The 24,847-nt window shown below is 36.8% G+C and overlaps 1 protein-coding gene across 4 annotated transcripts in view; it reads right to left on the bottom strand.

Annotated features, from left to right (window-relative positions):
* The window catches only part of Pak (serine/threonine-protein kinase PAK 3-like protein), a 57,548-nt gene that overhangs the window by 17,858 nt on the left and 14,843 nt on the right, over positions 1-24,847 (bottom strand). For all 4 annotated transcript variants that reach the window (XM_083129966.1, XM_083129967.1, XM_083129970.1 and 1 more), the window contains exons 4-6: positions 18,268-18,427; positions 16,655-16,851; positions 6,994-7,214 (exon numbers count right to left, since the gene is read on the bottom strand). In XM_083129966.1, the coding sequence (XP_082986092.1) occupies positions 6,994-7,214; positions 16,655-16,851; positions 18,268-18,427 (578 nt within the window). The remainder of the gene's footprint in view (positions 1-6,993; positions 7,215-16,654; positions 16,852-18,267; positions 18,428-24,847) is intronic.

Here is a 24,847-nt window from a genome sequence, read left to right as displayed (position 1 = left end):
AGATCGGCATTTACCAAATTAATTTAATTATATTGGTCAGAGGAAACCAAAATATTTCATTAAATCTAGTCGCAAACTAATTTTACGTTTGTCAAGAAGTCTAGACATACTTGAACTGATACTTTCTATGATTATGCCATAATTTATTAATATTTAAGTTTCAAGGATGCACACACACATTAACGTATAAAGTTAAAAAACATTAGAAAAGTAGTCGGCTCTCGATTCTACGACCGCGGATATAACAACCCTTTCCCCGGGAACAGTGAAAAATTTGGAAAATTGAAGGAAATCAGCCGAAAAATATGTTCCTTGCACTCATTTTATTGCCTGTGTTGTCATTCCTTTCACAAGCGCTCTGCCCTTTGCAAGTGGGCCTGATCTAAAAATAGACACCACCACACCACGCTCGAACTGCCCTCTCCTCCCCCAAGTGTTCCAATGTTACCCTGCACGCGATGGACACTACCCAAAGTGCCAGGCTTGTTTTGCCATTGTGATTTCGCTTGCTCTTCGGATATGCGAGAAGAGAAAATGGAATGTGCTTGAATGTTATTTTAAATTGACCTTTACTTGTTTCATTGTCCTAAGAGCTGCTGACAACTTGTAGGGGAGAGAGGGGGGAAAGCAGTCTCAATGTGCCAACAACTTCCGGTAACCGCTTTCATTCAAAACGTCTTCTTTGTTCCCTTAACACTTCATAGAAAAGCGAAACAGTTACAGATAATCAAAGCTACTTAGGGCAAGTAAAGATCGTCAACCTGCTTAATGCATTGTCATTTTGGTTTCTGATGAAAGTTTACTATGATCTGACATGCATCATAACTCCCGTTTCCCACTTCGTACGTTTTCCTAACTGTGCCGATGTCATAATATTTGCCAAAAAAGTGTTCCGTTGGCTGAGTGACTTTTCCCACTTTTCCTGTCAGCAAACTTAGGGGTGGGCGATTGTTTCAGACAAGATTTTCTGGCTCGTGTGTGCACACGGGCTGATTACAGGCGAGGGTGGACATGGACTCCTCCTTCTTTCCTTTGATGTCTAATACGGAGCAACCAGTTCTCGATACATTCTTGAAAATGAACAAAAACCATAGGACAAGTATAAAAGTACCCCCCTCCTCCTTTCTCAGCTCGTTTTCCACCACTGGTGTACATGGCAATGTGATAATTGCATAATTCAGGTCTTTTTATTCATTTTTCAATGCTGTTTGCATAGGAAATATTGCCCGTATAATTGTCTGTTGCATGGTAAAACTTAAAGCAGAGGATTTCTCTCTTCTGCCACCTGTTGTTGGTCTCGTTTTTAAGCTGTAGCTGGCAGCAGTGTTTCGTCTAGCATCTGCCAAGCTGTCGCTTGCTGATAACAGCGATGACTCATCCTGCCTGAAGGAAAAAGTCATTGCTTTCATTCTCGCAAAGCTGATTTGATTTGACGATAACGAAATTCGATCTCCAGACAGAAAAACAAGAGTTAAAACAACTTCATGTTCTGCACCTTCTGATAAGCAAAACTGTAACTTATTTTTCACCTGACGCAAGAATAAACTTCTTGGAACATGAGCAGTGTTGGAAGGAAATGCACACAAATAATCTTCGCTTTTTCGTAAGAACCATTCATGTGGAAAGAGAAAAAAAAACAAGCAAGAAGCTCAATGGCTTGATGTAGAGATGGACGCTGAGACCAATTATAAAAAACATTATTCAAGGAGAAAACTTTTGGCGGAGCGGGTGTTTGACATCGAGAATACTCCTAAATCCAACATTAAATTGTTGATTAGCGTGAGAGTAAATAACTATCTCCCATTTTGATATCTGGAAATTTCGCAGGTTTCATAAAGCTTGTTTTCAGTTCATTTTATGCTGATGGGCTAATCGGGACTAAATACAATACAGTTTAAAGTGAAATCCAATTCCAACCCCAAATGATTATCAAGTGCGACGCTGTTTAATGCATCCTAGGATCCTAGGATACACATTCGGTGCAAACAGATCGCAAGTTGCATGTTTCCTTTTTCAGGGTGGATTATAATGCAAGTCGAGGAAGAGTTTGAACTGCTCCCTGTAATAGAGGGAGGGGGACAAATATGAAGTTTGCTGAAGCAAAGAAAATGTGACTTCTGAGACTTTTTTTATGATTTAGTTTACACAGCCGAACCAGAACGAAATTTACGGCCCCGTGATTTTTCTTTTTCAAGAGAGTTAATCCTAGTAATCTAGTAGACCAGTACATTCATTCTGCCCGATTATCTCCAGACTTTTGCTGGCAAGATTTTGCTAGTTTTGCTTGCAATAAATGAGAGATTGTTTTCCTTTCCGTCGGTCTTGGTGCAAACGGGTTTCTCATGAACTACAACTGCAAAAATTTCGTGGAAGAGCAACGACTGTGCACAATTAAAAGAAAATAACATTATTTTAAATCCTTTTTTGTGAAAATGTTTTCATGCTCATTTTCCTTCTCACAGCACGCATCCTGTGCATGACAGGTTGTATAACTACAAGGATAAATGGTGTTACCGTCTCCTAGGAATCTTTGTGTCTGTTTAAGCTGAAAATTGGTGCAAATTTCAATAACGACCCCTTCGAAATAACAATCCTTTCCCCGGGAACTGTGAAAGGTTGTTGTATCGGGAGCTGACTGTATTATGAGCGCAAATGTTAGGACTGGGGCATTGGCTTTCAAAAAATAAATTTACCGGGCCGTGGGCTTATGAAGGTTGACAACCACTGCCTTATAGGGCAAATTCTTTTCCTTTCACCATCTGAAATACCTGCTCCCTCCCTTCTGCTGTAAATTTTGCATGTGAAGTGTTCAAATAACCCCCATGAAGGGGATGGCGAGCTCTGACTGGCAGAGAACAAAACATGTACCGATGTCTCTAGCAGATGGAAAGAATCATGTGATAGCTAGAAAGGTCTCCCAACATTCTGTCCTATATAATATTATCAACATGGTGTATCAATTATATAATTAATAAGACTGAGTGCAGATTGCTGTGGCATTCTGGAATAGTTTTGAAATTTTGGTTCTAGAAACTAATTGTAGATGGCATTCCTGTCAAACCTCAAAACCTTCAATTGGTTTCGTTTTGATAATGTCATTTTGTGTTGTGGTTGATGGGTGTGTTCTGTTTTGTTCTTATAAATATTGCCTCATTAAGTAAAAAATAAATTATGGGAACATAAGCATCAAAAAGATGTACAGCTCACCGCTCAGGAGATGATCCCCAACGGAAGTGCAGTGACGTAGCAACAAGCGACTCCACTATTAGGGTTAGGGGAGTGCACCCTGAGTGAGAAACACATGTGGGCTCGCTGTAACCGATGCAGCGATACAAGTTGTTTAGGGTTACCAGAGTCCTGTTTTACCTGGGTTAATCCTCTTTTTCGAGTCCTAAAAATGGTCCGGGCAGATTTTTAGGAAAATTTGGAAATGTTCTCCTTTCTGTTATTGAATAATAATTGTTAATATTATATCCGTCTTCAATTTCAAAGTAAAGAAATACGACACTCTCAGTTGCAAGCACAAAGCCAAGAATTTTTTCTTACAACAAAGGAAAAAATGTTGGACTTTTGCATCTCTTCTGTTGTCGCCGCTCATCACGTAAGGTTTTGATTTCAAAGCATTTGTAATATCTACCGCGGCGCATGGTGATCAGCAAGTTTCTAACAATAGGTAAGAATATGTGATACGACGCAGCTTTCTTTGATTTGAGTTTCACGACATCAGAATTCAGAAATAAACAATATTTTTTTATCTGCCGTTCTCTTAGTTGTTACATGTCAGTGGAGAAGTGAAGTTCTGTGGATCAGCGATCTGAACCATGCCGAAATGCAAATGTGATTTTAGTAACGACTTACCTTACAAAAATGGTTTCCTGGCTTTAGGCCTGGAAGAAACAACTCAAAGGCAGAATGTCTTGCAGATTCTAAATTTGTCATTATTTTAAAGTAAGAGACCGAGTTTCACAACCGTACAATATTACGGGCATAGTGAATAAGTATTAGAATATTCAGACATATGCCTATATGAGGCCTATTATTAGTTATACGGAAACGGTGTGAAATTGTTTTACAGGAGTGTGTGATCTATAAGCTCACCAAATGAGGTACATTCTTTTTAAAATTCTTTGAAATGCAGTCTAAATAATGCACAGGATAAGCAATACAAAAGTGTTCTGGCCACTGAAAGAAAAGCAGCACACTGTTTTGCGGACACGCTCTGCGTGATTGACACAAATCAACTCCCACGCACATCGAAAAGGATACTAGACCCATCGGACGGCTTTCTGCTACCCCTAAAATCTGCAAATTGACCGGTCCTTCCCTTCACCCCACTCCCCGTCTCCCCTCTTTTGGGGATATTCTCGTGAGCGGTGAGCTCTACACCCATAACACTGTTCATCACTTGGAAAATTAAACTTGAAAAATAGTGCATGGTAGTTAATTGCAGTGTTTGAAACTGGACCTTGACACTTAGGTGTCATTTGACTCTTACTGCATCAAACTTGGCTGCTAAATTACATATCAATTTTGAAAAATTAAATATCAATGCATGGAAAACATGCAACATAACTTTTCACTTTGGTACTGATTAAATGTTATTAAAAAATAAAATTTAATAGCATTTGTAGCTTGTTACAAATATTGTTTGTTTAAAAATTTAGAATATTTCAGTGAAAATTTGATGTATTGCTAAGTCTTTTAAGCACTAAATATATATATATATATATATATATATATATATATATATATATATATCTTAAGTAATGTCACAAGATGCTCTCTAAACACAAGACTACCACTGACAGTCAAGAATGTGTCAACTCGACACACCACAGCACCATAATTTTACTCCTTTATCAGGACTGAAATATTGCAATTTATTTTGATCATAAGCAGAACATCTACTGAATTGATGGTGATTCGATTTCAACAAGTACTTTTCATTTGATTGAAATAGCAGCTTCATTGATTGTGTTGATTTCACTTCAATTTTCAGCCACTTTGGCTAATCGTAAAAATGAGGATGAATGGTGCTAAGATGAAATCGATTAAAGTACAATCATAAACACACACGGGCATGTAAGTCCCACAGAGGATTGTGCTGGCTGCAAGTCAAGATGCTAAACCCTCGTTAGTCTGCAAACAAGGATGAAACTAACTATCGAATCAACTTTCCCATGGCAATGTACATTTTTTTGTTTCCCATTGTATTGCTGGATTTGCCAAGGTCCTTGGCCCAACAGGTTAAGAAGGTTTTTGGAATACCATTGCCTTTCTTGAATTCCTTAGTTCAAATGGAAGTGGAGAGTAGATGTTGAGTGGTCGAAGTGTCGTTTAAGACTGTGGGCAAAGCAGCAAAGGCATCAAGTAAGATATCAGTGAACCAGTTGTGTAGTATTGTTCTGTATGTTTTAAGTACTGGATCTAGTTGTCACAAGTGGCGACTTGAAAACCCTACATGGGTCAAAAACAAAAAATTTAAGTTGCATTTCTGCAACTTATTGACCACTGGTGTTAAGGAACATCTTTAGCATCAATAGACAGATTCAGGGATTAAAATTTTCAAATTAACATTAAAAATGCGATTGTCCTATATATTCTAGATGTCCAGTTTAGGCACATACTTATTTAGTTACTCAAGCTTTCACCACATCATGTGGCTTCTTCTTCAGGTGTTAAGCCAAAAATAGTATATGTAAAAGGTAAGTTGGGTTACAAGACGTTAAAAATGGAAGCTTTTAACATGTTCATAACTTCATTTAACCCAACTTACATTTTACATATTTTAAACATTTACTACCTTATATAAGAGGCATGTTGTATTACTTTTGAAATTTTCTTTTCTCCAAAAGTATCAATAACAATTGCCTAACTTTCCACATATTCATTATTTCATCAATCACTTCAGTGCTTAAGCACTTACATTAGTTCTTTCATTGATGGATTCAGCGCTACATCCATCGCAGTCCACCTCTTCCTGTAGGTGCTGATGAATGCGATGGATTTTAGGAATTGTGAGTAATCGTATTCTGCTATAAAGGCATCTGACATAAGGATGGTCTAGGTTCAATGATTTTGTTAAGTCTGATTGTCATCCATCTTCATTGTTCAGATTAGCTTCTTTAAACAGTTAAGGAGGAGTGGCCTTTAATAATTAATTAAATACAACACATAAGTGTTTTGTGTTCAATCTACCATGCATTTCTTCAGATTCGATCAATTTCTGTTAAGAAAGTTAACAATAACTTGAGGCGAAGACAGAAAAACAATGGAAAAGACACATGTCATGTAAAATTTGCTTCCAAAGCATCATCACCGATAAAACTTCTATGCTTTTGCTTGCATCTACGTGACCTGTAGCTCGGATCACGTAGAAGAAACTTCGGGGAACGCTTGCTGTTGAGCAGGAGACTTTCACTGCCATTTTGAAAGAAGACTTTGATGAATAACAGAATGTAAGTGATGTGACAGGTGATGATGTCCAAGTGATGCTTTCATCACTAAAATGCAATGAAATTACGAACGTGTGCTCTTTTGCAGCATGAGTGGCCTGTGTACATAGCGACATGCTGGTACGATTTCAGAGATACAACAGTTTATTTAGAACATTGGAATTTAAAATTTCCTACTGAAAACACTGAACCCTTAAGACACAGCTTGGGAGTCTTAAGGATTCAGAGCCTATTTTGTAAATTTTTGGTGCCTTTTAGTTTGCCTATTTTGACAGTGCTATCAGTCCTCCATCTTACACATTATTTTCCCCAATGAACACAAGAGAAAACAGAGCAACTTGCTTACCTTCTTTCACAGTTCAAACAAGTAGCATTACACATAACAGTTGTATACTGAACACATAAGACATGAATAAATAACTAAGCATACTTACTCAACCGCAAGAAAAATCACTTTGGATACCTAACTGATGTTTCATCTACAACTAAAAGAGCTTTTTTTTTTCACTATGAAGCACTATAAAATACCACTTCTCACCCTTGTCCAATCTTTTCCATTTTGGTGTATTTTCGATTTGGATCACCAACACTCACAATAGTCCGTAACCTTTCTAAGATCTCTTCATCGCTCATTTTCTTTTTGCGGGCTTTGTCAGCACGATCTATTGTTGGGGCAGGCACTGCATTGTTTTTATTTTTGTCCAGTGTAAAAGTTCCGTTAGTTGTTCGTGTTGTTTCTTCCTCTATTGGCTTAGTATACTGAAAAGTAAAAAAAAAATATATCAATTTAATAGGTTCACTACACGCACATAATTTTTAAAATATTAAAGCATACCTTCTAAAACTTTATGTGGAATTAATGACAATCAACCCAAAATTAAAGGAAAATTCATTTTGGACTTGAAGACTTTTAAGCTTTCCATGACTAGGAACTCATATGCTCCATGTAGTTTCACATTCTTCCATGAGGTTTTAAGTTTATATTAAGAATAGGCAGATACGAGATTTTTGCTACTATTGGTCTAAAATAGGGCTAAGCCAATGTATTGGTAACGGTCTCAGAAAGCATTGCTTCAATTTTATTTAATTCTTTTGCAGGGCAAAGAACATTTTCGCGGTGTCTAGTTATTCTGGAAATTATGCAAAATTCAGTTTCCATTTATTTTGCACCAATATTGTATGAAAAATTGTAATTTGTGATTCCATAACAGGTATTTCAATATTGTGATGTAATTCTTGAACATTCTGAAGCAAAGCTCTGGTAAACTAATGCTTATAATTGGAGTGGAGTATTTGCTAATGTCATAGAGGCTTGAGCATTATACATTATGCTCAGTTAATCATTGCTTCACTTCACAGCAAATTATACAAGTAACAGCAATACATTGGGCCGGTGGATAAGTTTGTACCATTTTGTTATGGGTTGGTAAGACTGCATTGCCTAGAGTTTATTGCTGTTTGTAGTATTGTGTTCATGATAACACAGTATATTCTAATTGTGTGCACATTTTGTCTATTTTGCAGACAAAACAAGATGGAGTGTCAAGTGGACAAAGTTAACATTTCCGGCATTCTCCTTTTCGAGTTTAATTGAGGATCAAGTGCAGCAGGAGTGGCGAAAACGATTTGTGCTAGGTACAGGGCTAATGCCATTGCTGAAAGTACAGCAAGAAAATGGTTCTCTTGGTTCAGGAGAATGTGATTTGACTTATCTGATGATCCACGTTCAGAAAGACAAGTCAGATTTTGACAGAGATTGCTTAAATCCGTATCATTATGAGAATCCCCATCAAACAACGTGGGAATTGGCACACCTTATGGAATGTGTCGGCAACAGCGGTGATATCCAGTCGTCAACTGGATATCAGGTGTTATTACTCCATGATAATGCACGCCCACATTTGGCCAAATTGACCAAAGAAGTTATTGAAGAACTCTGCTGGGAAACTCTTCCACACCCTCCCTATTCCCCTGATCTTGCACCAACCTCTTCCTCTCCCTCTCTCTCCCACACCATATTTAGGGGGAAGTCCTTCCTGATGAAGCTGCTCTTAAACCTGACTGACTGATTTCTTCAACTCAAAAACACAACAGTTCTACAGGTGAGGTATCAAACTCCTCCCCAATGTTGGCAGATGATCATTGACAATGGAGGCAACTACATTACTGACTGAGTGAGTGTTGTTGTGACTGTATTGTTAGACTACAATAACAATGTTTCATCTTACCACCTGTGTACTTGTGTTAATTAATTATTGTATTCCTGTTAACGTATATACTAAAAAATTGTAGCATTATAAAACGCTAAGAACTTATGCACCGACCCAATATATACGTAGTTCAAAATCATAACACTGTTCTCTAGAGTGCACTTATTATTTGCACTAAATAAATACATTAACTGATGTTCAATTTAATGTGATGCGAACTACACACAAACCATTCATATTATCTCCATTTATTTGATTTCAACAACTGGTTGCTAAGTGACAAAACAGCATACTAATATATTTCTTTCTTTTTCTTTACAAGTAAGAATTGATTATATGATTTACACAATGTGAAATTAGTCGCATATTCATCAACTAATATTAATCAATATTTCTAGCAACTTGTAATTGTTACAATTTTCAATCATCAATATCACTAAGAATTGGTACGAGTATCAGCTGGTTCAAAGTGCTTTCGGCTTAGTCTTATATAAGATTTACTGATACCAATAACCAGCGGTTCTTTTCTAGGAAGAATGGTTCCGGTACTCTTCAATTTGCTTTGTTGTTGTTACTCCGTTCATTATAAGAATTACTCAAAATATTGTGCTCTATCTTCGCAAATAGTGTGCATCTATGTAATTGCACATGTATTTCTTTCGTTACAATAAAATATTTTTAGTTTTATTCTCACATACAAAAAGGTAGAAGGACTGCATACTGTTGCGTACCTCCAGAAAAAAAAGCACTGCCAGTAACTCATATTCTACTAATCCAATATAAAATTATGGATGTTCCTTGAGGAGCACGAACACTGCTTCTGTAACCTCGTTAATTAATGTACATAATCAAGTGACTGTATTAAGCCTTTGAAAAAGTAACTAGAGTAACTGTATTAGACATGTACTTCACAAACTGGGGCATATGAATTATATGTTTGTAAACATAAAAGTAATAACAATCAGTGGAATTTTGTACTCAATTACAGGCTATTAGTACAAAGCATGTCCCCATCAGACACTTCTGCCGCCAGCCCATTGGAGGCAGGATACGCACGCGGCATCCAGGGTCACCCAGTATGAGTCATTTGTGTGTGAGCTTTCATGCAAGTGGCTTCATATTAGTGATTGTGTATGTGTTTCTGTGGGCAGGCAAGATGAACCAGAAAATGGAGAATCCTGTGAAGTGAGAGCTGTCATTTAGTCTTTGCATGCTAGAAAACTTGACCTTCTGAAATTAATCATCAAATCATAGAGGTTTATGGTGATGAGTTCATGGACAAGCTCCAGCAAATGGTACCTGCATTTCTCAATGGACTGGCAACAAAAGTGTATGACGAGGATATACAAAAACTTTTATCCTAGAACAATAAGTACTTCAATGCCATAGGTGCCTATGTAGAAACATAGGTCACATATATAATTTCAGAATTTGGTGAACTAATTTCTTAATTTTTTTAAGTATGTACTGGGCATTACTTTTCGGATGTGCCTTGTAGACATATTGAAAGGAAAATAAAAATATTATTTTATCAATAAACCTGGCCCATAGTCAGAATATCAATTGATTTGTCCCATTGATTAATTCTGCTGCAAATATTTGAGACTGCTGCATAAGACAAACCTACATTCCTGGGCTCTTTTGAGAATTTAGTTTCTGTATTCCACGATTTTGGCATTGAAACACTTTTCTTTGTAATGTGAAAACCTATTCAACAAAACACAATTGAATTAATTATCATATCTTCGTCGGCGCCGCGCTTCTCCCGGTCTCTCAGCTGGGGATCGCGGTGTATATATATATATATATATAAATCAAATAAGGTAAAAGGAAACACTCACCGGACAGTAGGAAAATTCAAAATTTTCGCTAATTTATAGCATCATCGGTGTGAGAAGAAACAGAAGACGGTTCCGGTTCCGTCTTCTGTTTCTTCTCACACCGATGATGCTATAAATTAGCGAAAATTTTGAATTTTCCTACTGTCCGGTGAGTGTTTCCTTTTACCTTATTTGATTTTTACTTAGCCCTTTTGGCCCTCCTTGCTTTTATCCTATATATATAATATAAAAGTTATATTGTAATATGTCTAGTATGTTTGTGTTTATCTTATGTAGTAGTTATGCTGTCTAATGTATTTCTGTTTGTCTTGTGTAGTATCGGTGATGTGTATGTATGTATGTGTCTTGTGTTGTAGTTGTGCTGTCTAATTTGTTTGTGTTGGTCTTATGTAGTAGTTGTGATGTGTAGTTTGTTTATGTTTATATTGTGTAGTAGTTGTGGTGTGTTGTGTTTATATTGTTATAGTTGTGATGTGTTTGTGTATGTCTTGTGTAGTAGTTGTGCTGTCTAATGTGTTTATGTTCGTCTTGTGTAGTAATTGTGCTGTCTAATATGTTTATGTTTGTCTTGTGTAGTAGTTCCTCCATTCATATTGGGGGTTAGGCGTAGAGCTGACAACTCTGCACTGTAAAAAGCTATGTCAAGAATCAGCAATATAAGGCCATGGATGTTCCCAAGGTAAAATATTCCGGAGGTAAAATAGTCCCCCGTTCGGATCTCCGGGTGGGGACTACTTTGGGAGGTCCCTGGACTAAGGATAAGATCTACGTTAGGAATAAGGATATTAAATTAGGCACCTGGAATGTTCTGAGCCTTTACCGGCCTGGGGCATTTCAGTGTACAGTTAATGAGATAGTGAAGTATAAATTAGATGTAGTAGCTGTCCAGGAAGTTAGGTGGCCAGGAGAAGGAAATTGTAAAACTAAAAATTATACTTTTTTCTATGGTGGTACTGAAAATCATAATTTTGGAACAGGCTTTTTCATAAATAATAGAATTATCTCGGCTCTTAAAACAGTAGAATTTATTAATGATAGGATATCATATGCAGTTTTACAGGGTAGGTGGTGTAAGATTATTTTAATAAACATACATGCACCAACAGAAGATAAAGATGATAATACTAAAGATGACTTTTATACAGAGTTAGAACAGGTCTTTGATAAATTTTCTCAGTATGATATGAAAATTCTGTTAGGTGACTGTAATGCACAGATTGGCAAAGAAAAGACATTTAAACCCACGATTGGTAAAGAAAGTCTTCATCATTTAAGTAATGATAATGGTATAAGATTGATTACTTTTGCAACCTCAAAGAATTTAATTGTGAAAAGTACCACTTTTCAACATAAAGATATCCATAAATATACCTGGTCTTCTCCAGATGGTAAAACTCATAATCAGATAGATCATATTCTCATTGATAAGAGAAGGCATACTAGTATAATTGACGTTCGTACACATAGAGGTGCTGACTGTGCCAGTGACCATTATTTAGTAATTGCTAAATTAAGAGAAAGACTCTCAGTGATAAATCATAAGCAACAAAATCTAAAAGTTCTAAAATTTGATACAGGAAAGTTTACTGATGAAAGAATTAAGAAAGATTACCAAATTAAACTGTCAAATAGATTTGATGTTTTGCAGGATTTAAATGATGATGAAAATATAAATGAAACAGACGTAAATAAGAATTGGGAGCACATACGTAATGCAATAGAATCAGCAGCTAAAGAAAGTATAGGATACCATAAACCGAGAAAAAGTAAGCCATGGTTTGATAATGAATGTCTAATAGAAATAAGAAATCAGGCTAGACTTAGGTGGTTAAATAACTCTGATGATAAAAATCTAAGCAATTATAATAGAATAAAGCGAGAAGTTAACCGCACGTTTAGAAGTAAAAAAAGAGATTACTTGAAAAGCAAAATTAACGAAATTGAAACAAACAGCAAAAATAAAAATATCAGAGATTTATATAAAGGTGTAAATGAGTTTAGAAAGGGGTGGCAACCTAAAGTAAACTTGATAAAAGATAAAGACGGTGATTTTCTAGCTGACCCAAGCGATATTCTAAATAGATGGAAGAACTACTTTAATGATCTTTTAAATGTCCATGTAGGAGATAAATCAGAAGTAAATGAAGTCCACACAGCAGAACCTTTAGTTCCAGAACCTAACTTGACTGAAGTTAAAGATGCTATTAAAAGGCTAAAGAATAACAAAGCACCTGGCATTGATTTAATACCAGCTGAGTTAATTAAATATGGTGGAAATTCATTAATATGTCAAATTCATAAATTAATTTGTTTAATATGGAATAAAGAAGAAATCCCTCAACAGTGGAAAGAATCCATAATTGTTCCTGTGTTTAAAAAAGGTGATAAAATGAACTGCAATAATTACCGTGGAATTTCTCTACTCTCAACAACATATAAAATATTATCTAACATTCTCTTAACAAGACTAACCCCATATGCTAATGAAATTATAGGTGATTATCAATGTGGATTTAAACGTAACAGATCAACTACAGATCAAATTTTTCACATCAGACAGACACTTGAAAAAAAGTGGGAATATAATCAAAATGTCCATCAGCTATTCATTGATTTCAAAAAAAGCATATGATTCGGTCAAAAGAGATAAATTATATAATATATTAGTAGAGTTTGGAATACCTAAGAAGCTTTTAGTACGATGAAAATATGCACCAGTGAAACAGAAAGTAAAATTCGTGTGGGTATTAATATGTCTGACAAATTTACAATTCATGATGGGTTAAAACAAGGAGATGCATTATCTCCATTGCTCTTTAATTTTGCCTTAGAATATGCTGTTAGGAAGGTAAAAGAAACTAAAGAAGGACTAAAATTAAATGGTGTGACTCAGTTGTTAGAATATGCAGATGATGTAGACTTACTGGGGGATGATGTGAATACAATTAAGAATAATGCTAAAATATTTTTCAAAACTGCTAAAGAGATAGGTTTTCATGTCCAGATATTATTAGAATAATTAAATCAAGAAGACTTAGGTGGGCAGGCCATGTGGCACGAATGGGAGAGGAAAGAGGAGTTTACAGGATTCTTGTTGGGAAACCTGATGGTAAGAGACCTGTAGGAAGGCCAAGACGAAGATGGGAGGGACAACGTTGAGATGGACCTAAGGGAAATCGGTAGGGATGGAAAAGAGTATATAGAACTTGCTCAAGATAGGGAAAGATGGAAGGCCTGTGTTGCTGCAGCCATGAACCTTCGGGTTTAAGAAGGCTAGGGAGTTAGTTAGTTAGTTAGTTGTCCCACACCAAATTTCTACATTGATCGATTGATTTTCTTTATTTTATTTCGCCTTTTGCTCCACTTTTGGGTAATTTGCGAAGATGATGAGGAGTGAATATGATGAAATTGATGAATGGACACTCGCAACCATCCATGCCCAGGCCGAGATTCGAACCCAGGACCCCTGGCATCGTAGTGCAATGTGTTAACCATTCTGCCATGATCTATATTGATCATGAAAGAAATAATGTTACCACAGATAACTATGAACTACTTTTTGTTTGTAAAATGTTAATGTAAATAAGTATTCCATCACAACTGTACCACATCAATCAACATCAGTTTTGCTCAAAAATATTTTGATTCACATACGAGTTTGTAAGAATATTGTAATGGTTGACAATGAATTAGGAAATTCACATTTGCCACACAATTCTGGAGCAAGAATTAATTAAAATTGCACATATTTGCATAATTTCTGGAATTTGAGTTAAGTATTAAGTCCACTTCATGCACAGGAAGGCTAACCAGGATGGCACATACAGTTTAAAGTATCATAAGATACACAAGCTTCTTAAATGTATAGTCGTGTATAAGTGATTACTAAGGTACTCACGTTTTCCACGAAGCTGTTTCACATTATTTTCTATTAATTTCGGTAGCCACTGCCACCATCCTCGTTGGAATTCGTTGCGTTGTTACTTGGTGCGTTTCTGTTGTTTTTTCCTAAATCTGGAGCAAGAAATTGATTTTACCCTGCTGCTAGGTGTGCTGCTGTCGTCTGTATGTCTGCGTATAGGTCGTCTGCTGTTCAACGGTGTTAATTGCTGCAGTAACGGAAGTCAGGCGTGGTGTGCCTGACCACTATATATGCTCAGTTCATGGTTGTAGTGCATGATGGCATGTGTTTCTTTGATTTTTGTGTCTATGAGAGTGTGTGCTTTGTATTTGACATGTCCTTTCTCAATTTTATGGTTGTGGAATTTGATATGCTTGGCAAGTCCGGTTGGTGGGTTGGGCAGTTTTTACATTTGATAGGTGCTGCTGAATTCTCTCACTGATGGGCCTGATGGATATGCCGATGTAATGAGGCTTGCACTCGCATTCAGCATCCTAGATCACTGGATTGTTGAGGAGGGAGAGGAAGTACAGTTTAAGTTTGTTTAGTTGGTCAGCTATTTTGGAGGTTGGTTTGTGTGCTATTTGGATGTTGTAGGGGCTTTGGTAAGGTGGTCGGATGTGATAGGATGGTAGGGTGGGTTGTGTTGATGGTGCAGGTTGCCTGACTTGGATTTCAGCTTTGCTGCACCATGTGGAGAGTTGATATTCAGTATATCCATGTTTTAGTGCCAGTTCCGTGATGGTTGCTATCTCGTCCCTCAGGTCCTCTTCTCTGGAACAGTACGAGAAGGCTCTTCGGAAGAAGTTTAGCCATATGTTGGCCTTTTGCTTGGGTGGATGGTTGGATAGTGCATGAATATATTGGTTGCCTCTATCTGGTTTTCTGAAAACTGTGGTTGTGAATTTGTTGCCTCCGCGGCTGATGGTGAGGTCCAAGAAATTGATTTTACCCTGCTTTTCATGTTCTATGGTGAATTTTAGTCTGGGGTGGATGCTATCTAGTTTTTCCAACAACAGGTTGATCTCTTCTGGTTTTTTGTATATGATTATGGTGTCATCAGCGTATCGTCCATATCTTATGAATTTGAGTTCCGGAGTTTGGAGTATGCTTTTTTTCAGCCAAATGCATTACTATGTTTGCTATGGGAGCTGATAGTGAGTTTCCCATGGCAAGGCCTTCAGATTGCTCATAGAAATTATTTTCAAATTGAAAATAATTGTGTCTTAAGCATACTTCTAGCAAATTGGCAGTTTCGGCTACTTCCACTGCGGAGACTTTGTTTATGGTCAGCCACCTCTCAACTGATGTTAGGGCTAGGTTTATGGGTATTGAATTATACATGTCCACTATGTCGATGCTTGCGATTTTAGCACTATCTACTTGCACTATGGATGTTATCAAGTTTTTGGCATCGGCACTGTTGCGAAATATATATGAAAGCTTGTGGTTGAATTGAGATATTTTGTTTCTGAGCCAGTTGGTAAGATGTATGGTAGGGTGGTTGAAGCAAGCTATTATGAGGCGCATGGGAATTCCTGGTTTATGTGTTTTGGGGATGCCATAAGCAATGGCAGGTGAGGGGTGGGGGTTGAGGAGAAATTTGTGGTCTTCCTGTCTAAGCATAGCACTGCTTTTCACTGCACGTTTCACTATTTCGCTGTATCTGTCTGTGGGGTCCTTTGCGATGGTACTGTAGGAGTCACTGTTTAGTTTTTCCATCACTTCTTTTGTGTAGTCACCCTTTTGCATTATTACAAATTGGTTTGTTTTGTCCGATTTTAGGCACCAGTGATCATTAGCGTTAAGCCACTTGCTAAAATCGGATAGAACAGACTTAATATTCTGATGCACTGGGTTGTGTTTTCTTGTTTTGCTATTAGCGGTCACTTGTTGCAAGACCCCGGCTGTTGTTGTTCGAATGATGTCAGAATCCTGAGGTTTGGGAAGGAAACTGGCTGCTTTTACAGCTGGACATATAAGGTTGAAAGCGGTTTTTTTTTTTTTTAATGCTGCACATTAAATTTGTCGCCGAAGGTGAGGAGATCCTTGAAAATAATGTAAAACAGCTTCGAGGAAAATGTAAGTACCTTAATTATCTATTACCACGTCTCTCATTCCCATAGTATGAATAAGTGATTACATTAAACAGATTACTTGCAATACTAATGACACTGGAATTGGAATTAATTCAGCCCTAATACGGTATTTACGTACGCATTAAAAACATCACCAGTAATTACTTACTATGGACTTTGTGCGCTCTGGACGAACTGCCACGGGAGGCGGAGGTGGTTCTTCTTCCTGCTCGTCCGTGGCTTCTGTGTCGGGAGTAGTCGAAGGCGAGCTCGAGGGATGGCTTCCGGAAGTGGGCGTGTGACTAGACCCTGATGCTGTCGCTACGTGCCTTTCAGTCACGTAACTTGGCCTTGGAGATGGATCAGCTGAGAAGCACAAGAAGAAAGTTGGTAACTAAGTGGAAGTGTATACCTTAGAGAAAAAAAAAAACATAAAAAAAATTGCAGGTAATGTAAACAGAATCACATTTTTGTACATGTGCGAGCCCACTTGCACAGACAGGTTAATCAGGACTGAACCAACCCTTAAACAAGGGAGTGTATTTGGCAGTGAACCCACGAACTATGGATGTGGTTTAAGGGGAAATTTAAACTTCCGCATACTTTTACATAGCATTTTATATCTCTGGAACTAAGAACACTAGAGTTACAAATTATACCTTGTTTTCTTCAGTACACATTTGGTTATAAGCATGCAGTAGAGAAAACAAATTTTAAGTAATTGGTAAGAAGAAGAAAGAAAGAAAAATTTCGAAGAATTTGAAATTCACTGGACCCTCATTCAGGCAAGGCCAGGACATGACAGAACAAAACGGACCTGCATATCGCCTGATAAGTTTTCCATTACCGTGAAAAAAAATTGCACAACTTATTGCTTTCTCTTGGTAATAGTGCATTTCCAAATACCAGAATTGAGAAACAAGCGATGTTGTAATAATTTTAAAAAACACCCTCCCCCACATGTAGTAAGAATGAAACTAAACTTCACTAATTGTTCATCACATACCTAAAAACTCATGCAGAATTCAAAACAAGTATCTCCGACCATTTTCCGAGTCACAGTATGTCCTAAAATTCGCCTACTTCAAGAAAAAGCTCCTTGTTCGATTGTGGAACAAGCCATAATTAATTGAAATACCTGTGGTTCCATTATGCAAGTAGCCATAGTTTAAGGGTTAAAGGTCGGTACAGAACCATGAACTCTCAGATGCCCAAGCTGTTTTCCTGGGTATTTACATGAACGCCCATTGTCTCTTCAGCAGGAAAGTTAAAATTCCATAATGTTTAAAATACAATTTAATATCTCTGAAACTATGAACAGAAGAATTATGAATCACACCTCATTTTGCTTAGTACAGATTGTGCTATAAGCCTACTCATTTTTATCAATGAGAAGTACAAGAAAAAAGTCAAAACAACTTTTCTTTTCAAAATTGTGAATTCCGCCAGTCCCAAAAGAGGCATTGCTGTAGCGTGATAATTAAAAATTGTACGCTCCTGTTTACATAAAGTAGCATGGTTGAAGAATGTACCTCTTTTTGAACAGGACTGTACCAACATTATCGGTCTTCTTCGAAAAGGAAAGAAAAAGGATGCTTTGAAAATCCGTAACAAAAAGAAAATTAAAAAGAAACAAGAAAAATAACAATTTTTTCTACTTGCTTATATATTGGGGTCTTTCTGTGTAGAATAAGTTGACAGTGTAAAGTATTAAAAAATATGCCTTAAGGACAAGGTTTTAAGATGAAACATATTGCATACTCTCAAGGAAAATTTACTTACCAACCATTTTGGTAGTTGTCATGTACTTCGAACCCTTATTTTCTTTAGTGGAGGTATCATACCAATTGAGAACGTCTAGCACAGCTTGGGGGTTGTTTTTCTGTTCTTGCTTCGAAATGTTAGAATTCATCAGCAACCTAGCCCATGCTTCCGGCATCCCCTGTTGAAAACAGAAACAATTAATAACAAACTGACAATACAGAGTTTTTGTACCTGTAAAAATAATTACTTAACTAGCTTACAAATGGTAATTTTCAAATTTGAAGATGATTTGTAATGAAGGGGATCCTGCAATTTTATTAATGGGAGGAGTGTAAGGACTGAAACACGGGGAGGGGAGGTTATAGCATCTTTTTTTACTACAGTCTCTACTAAATTTTACCACCTTTCCATGAGAGCGGAGCCAAAGCAGATTATTATACCACCACGTCTCACCAATAACATCTTGATAATCAAAGGAAAATTTGATCAAACTTCTAGGTTTTCTTACATTTCATTATCATTTATCTCCAAAATGGATACAGCTGGTTTTTAAGTTTGTATTTACTCTTTTTTAACTTTCTGGTCTTCATTCCCCCACTAGGCAATGAAATGACCATATCCAGAGAAAGGGCGAGAAGAGGAATATGTGGTAATGTTTTTGACTGTTAATCGTGGCACACAGAGAACTTTTCATCCTTACAGTTTGTACTAAGCAAAGAAGTTGCAAATTTAGACATTTACTTTTTTTAAAAACGTAGGGAGATTATCCATAAAAATTATAACAAAATGGCAGAATTTTGCACTAAATTATAAGATATTCATAGATATATCGGATCGGTAAAATAATCAGTAATTTAATGATACACTGATATGCCTATATTGGCTGATACCGATAGACTACCAATTAATCGGTTCCATCCCTAGTTTGTACCATCATTTCTGAATCTCCCTGCACATGAAGAATGAGTCACCCAAAAAACTGGGGAAGGTAAAAATTATACTGATTAGATTTTGAATGAGAGAAATATTGCCTTGTGTTTGCATATTCCTAATGTGATAATGTTCCTGCAATTAACACTTTACTTTAACAAATATTTGTAGACTAAGGGGTCTATAAAATGATTCTTCCCTTTTATTTCTAAGATGGGGAAATTCAAGACACATTATGAAATCTACGGTCACTATTTAATTTCTTCACAATCTCCATATGGACACTACTATTTACACTGTACAACAATAAACATAATTATTGATTACAAAAAAAGAGAGGTAATACTATACATATTTATACAATTTCACATAAAGCAAGTTAAAAATTCCACCAAACCTTTTGTATTGCAATAAAAAATAATGCTGTATGGAGCTGAACCAAACAACGAAAAGTTATTTGGTCTAGGAATTAATTTGTGCGCCTGGACAAGAGATGGCGTAACGAGCGTATCGTCCCACAGTTCCGTGTATCCACACATGCGTTGAAAACTCCTGTCGTTCGTATTATAGGGCAGTTGATTGACGCGTCAACAACAGCATTTTGTAGTCAGCTGAACATGGCGCAGTTCGTGCCAGATAAAGTGTTTTTGCGGGGTGTTCTGCTTCATTACTTTAACATGCAGAAAAGTGCTACCGAAAGTCATCGTATTTTGGTGGAAGTGTATGGTGACCATGAGCTAGCTGAGCGAACATGTCAGAAGTGGTGATTTCGGCCTGGAAGACCAAGAGCGACCTGGACAGCCAAAAAAATTTGAAGATGAAGAATTGAGAGCATTGCTCGATCAGGATTCGTGTCAAAATGCAGGAAGAACTTGCAGAAGCATTAGGCGTTGATCAAACAACAGTTTCCAAACGCCTCAAAGCCATGGGAATGATTCAAAAGATGTCACATTGGGTTCCACATGAATTGAAAGACAGAGACGATGAAAGACGAAAAACCATTTGCGAATTGCTGCTTCAAAGACAGAAAAGAAAGGGGTTTTTGCATCACATTGTTACTGGCGATGAGAAGTGGATCCATTACGAGAACCTGAAACGAAAAAAGGCCTGGGTGAAGCCAGGTGAACCAGGTCCATCACAACCGAAACGAGATATTCACTGTGCAAAGGTGCATATGGTGGGATATGAAAGGTGTGGTGTACTATGAGCTGCTGCAACCGGGTGAAACTATTAATGGAGAACGTTATCGACGACAATTAATGCGTTTGAAGCAAGCTCTGGCCAGGAAACTACCAGAATGGGAGAACAGACATGATAAACTTATTTTTCAACATGATAACGCTCGCCCACATGTCACAAAACCGGTCAAAACCTATTTAGAAAATATTGGATTGGAAGTTTTACCCCACCCGCCAGACGTTGCTCCTTCGGACTATTACTTGTTCGATTGCATGAATAACGATTTGATTGGACAGCAGTTCACTTCTTCAGAAGATATCGAAAAATGGGTCTCTGACTGGATCGCTTCAAAGGATAAGGACTTCTTCCACCACGGAATCCGTAACTTGCCTGACAGATGGGCGAAAGTGGTGGCTCGCGATGGACAATATTTTTCTTAAGGTATTTATGTATTTTGTGTTTGAACTACAGCTTCAATGTGTGTGTAACAAGCACACGAATTAATTAATAGACCAAATACTTTCCAAATTACACCTAACTGTTGCTTTATCATACGCAGATCTGAATTTCAACATCACTTTAATCATCAATGTGATTGTGATGAAAAGGAACTTTGCATCTATAAAGAAAATTCACAGACTTATTCAAATGAGAAGGGTATAAACCAGAGATATATCTCATCTGTTCATAGGGCAATGTTGAAGTTTTGCACGGAAGGGATGAGGTGGGAGCAGAGAATAACCATGTAAGGACCTTCTTTAGTAACAACTTTTATTTTCTGTCGTCTGCTTGAGCATACAATTCTGCTAAAGGAATTATATACATGTTTTCATGTCAAGAGTGAAAGCATACTTCTGAAATATTTTTGATTGTGATGGTGTTCCGTGTTTTATCCTTATTTTATCATTATACTTTTCTTGTTCCTATATTCTCTAATTTATCATTTATAGTTCTGTGTGCAGTGCACCAAATGATTGATTGATTTATTTTACTTTGCTTTTCTGCCACTTTTGGCTAATCGCAAAGATGAGGATGAATGATGAAAGAACAGTCACAAATTTATATGGACGACACAACACAAACCCCATGGAGGCTTTTACTGGACCTAGGTCCCGATGCCAGTCTCACAAGTCTGCAAAATGCAATCTATTATTGTAGAAGAAAAGTTGGCAGTTGGGTGTTGTCAGAAAGGGTCAACCTTTAAATCCCCAGCACCAAAAGAAAGTGGAAAAATATGTCTTGCATTTAACCCAAATGTTACAAGAACCAATGCAAAAGAGGTAAACATTTGTTTTTGGAAATGAGAAGTGCATTAAACATGTAGCATATTCCCAAGAAAACGATCAAGGAGTGGGGTGGGGGATTTCAAAAGTGACCTGAGGATGACACTTGGAAGCTGCAGGGAAAGCTAAGATGACCATTAAAAAAATCAAGCACAACCTCAATGTCAACAACGGAAAAGTTGGATCCAAGGGGAGAAAAAGAAGAACGATTAAGGAGGCACTTAATATTGGAAAATACAATACTTTTATCCAATCTACTGTTACAAAGAAAATGCATGGCACATGCATAGGCAATATGAGCCACCAACACTTTGTAAGCTCATTTGCCAAATCATTAACAAAGATGAAGGGTTGGCTTCCTAGCTTGAATTTCATTTATGAAATGTGCAGCTAAAGCCCATGTGACCAAACAACATACCCAAACTTTTCTTCCCCAGATGTGTTAGTCTCGAAGTGCAAAAAGCTGTGTTTAGGGTGACCATAATATTTTTACCCAAAAATGGGACATTCCAAGGAGCTCAGTTTAAACCCCTCCCCTTTCCAGAAAAATCAGTCAGGCCTAATTATAAAGTTATTGTTATAATTAACGTATTGTTATTATTTATTAAAGGATGGATCAAATACATGATACATCATAAACACACTTCCGTTTTGATTGATTGATTGATTGATTTAGTTTATTTTACTTCGCGTTTTGTGCCTCTTGGCTAATTTGCGAAGATGGGGATGAGTGATGAAATTATGAAATTGATGAATGGACATTCACAAACAACCAAGCCCGACCGGGATTCGAACCCGGGACCCTTGGCGTCGCAGCACGATGTGCTAACCACTCGGCCACAGGGTCGGGCACACTTCCTTTTTGATCAACCTTGGTTGTTAGTCCTACGCTGAAGTTGAGTAATGCCAGAAGTATGTAGCAGAAGAACCAAGCTTCTTGAGAGCATCGTTATTGTTCATCAACCGTTTATAAATCTCCCCGAAAACCTTACCCCACATATCAGACACAAAACTCTACATTTTTCTTTTGAGTTTGTGTAAATTCTTGTTGTAATTCCTTAAAGAAACTGCATGCTTATTCACTGCTCTACAAATCAAGGAACGCATATTGATTTGTATATACTAAACAATACATATTTTTTTAGCATGAAATGATTCTCAAATTTAGACTTTGTTTTCAAGATAACTCCTAGATTTTTATAAAACTGGCCAAATAGTGACTTTTTAACATGCCTGAAATGGGACTGTCCCAGTCAAAATGGGACGTATGGTCACCCTAGCTGTGTTGTTACATTCCTGACTTTTGTTCAGTCATAAATGACACCTGTTGTCAACATGCACCCTTTCCTCACAAGTCAGGGAGAAGCAGAACAGGAGACTCTTTAAATTTGCTATCCAGTGGCAACCATTTTGCTAAGCCACACCTTGGGACACCATACTGTTGCTCTAAGGTGTAAGTTTGGCAATGCAGTGTACCACAAGAATTTCCTGCCACCACGGCAACCAGACCAACCTCATTGGTTCAAAGGTTTGTGTGTCCTTCCCTGCTTTCAGATGCAAAAGGCAATAAACAGAATTGCAAGTTGGTTCTTCGATTGTGTGGGCTTTATATTATCATGGCAAACCAATAACTTCTCAACGACTTTCTTACATCCCCACCGAAAAAAAAATCCCTGTTCATCCCATGATAATGCTCAGTTGGAGCAAAAACGAAATGCAAAGGCATCAACATCTGCCATTCTTCATTTTCTTCAATTTCACACATTACGAATATCAAGTTTCTCAAATGCATTCAGAGCTATCTACAGCACAAAAAATATTTTCTTCAGATACCAAAACACAAAGTTAAATTATTATCAAGGCCCTGTACCATTTGCGCATACCATATATACAGATACCAACCCATTAAATAACTCTAATATACATTTCACTGCATAACAAACAAAACTCTACATTAACTTTACTTAGACTACTCTCATACCACTTTCTAGAACAAAATACAAAAAAAAAATAATGGACCAAAAAACTGCATAAAAAGGCAGAAAAATCAAACAAATAACTGCACAATAGCACGAACAAGGATAAAACAATCACAACTTAGAAATGTAAATAATAATGAATTTCTCCTATTTACTTACTTTTAACGGCAGCTTGAAATGAAAGAAACAAGTATTTCAAGATAAATGCGGAAGAACGAGCAAAAGATATTACAAGATATATGCTTGGCAGAAGGAAAAAGGAAAAATGAAAGTTTACAAGGTATGCAATTAAAGATTGTGATATGTTTAAAAAATGCCACTCAAGAAGAAATGAGAAATAAAGTACTAACAAAAATCACTTGTTTCACAATTAATACTTCTATATTTAATCTAACATGTACTATTACACTAATGGTAATGACATATGACTACTGTTATCTGAAGAATGCTATGATAATCTAACTTATTCTACGACATGAACAAAAACTTCAAGCTGGCTACTCTAATTTAAGTATTTCTGAGTAAAGTGTGTTACCCATACCCTCCCCGTCTACTCAACATCATTCCACGATACCTAACAAGGAGTGTCACAGTAATGCCCTATTGCAAATTTTTGATAACAAATTTGGAGACTTATTTTGGTAAGAAATAAAGGCAGTTACCAACATATTCTAAAATTTAGTCACAAAGCACAAAATTCACTATAACTACCAACACTTAAACTTTTGTGTTAAAAATAAACATAAAGTTAAACATATTCCAGGATTTTTTTTTGTATATTAAACACATAAAAGCATGGTAAGCGGGGTTTTAAATTATTGTAGTAGTTATCTCATGAAAAATAAAGATAAAATTAAGTTTCTTATGCGGTACCATATTTTAATCCTGCCACCCTTTCTTTGTTACATATAGTGGAACCTCGATTTTACGTTTCTCAGGGGACTAAGATGAAAAAATTTAAAATGCGGGAAAATGTAAAATCAACGAAAATTTCTTAACATTTAATTATGTTGGGACCATCAAGCTTGACTGTATAATGTGGGAAAATGTAAGGTCGAGGAACGTAAAATCCGGGTTTCACTGTACTTCATTACTGTCATTTCATTTTCATACATGGTTTTTCAGTTTCTCTCTACATTAATTTTGTCACTGTGGATGAATGATGAATTGATAACAGACAAGAATAAATTAAAAGAATAACACATATATTATCTGGGATTCAAACCC

This window comes from Lepisma saccharinum, chromosome 10, assembly GCF_977018435.1.
Source record: "Lepisma saccharinum chromosome 10, izLepSacc3.1, whole genome shotgun sequence".
NCBI lineage: Eukaryota > Metazoa > Arthropoda > Insecta > Zygentoma > Lepismatidae > Lepisma > Lepisma saccharinum.
This window is presented reverse-complemented; position numbering and strand designations above follow the sequence as displayed.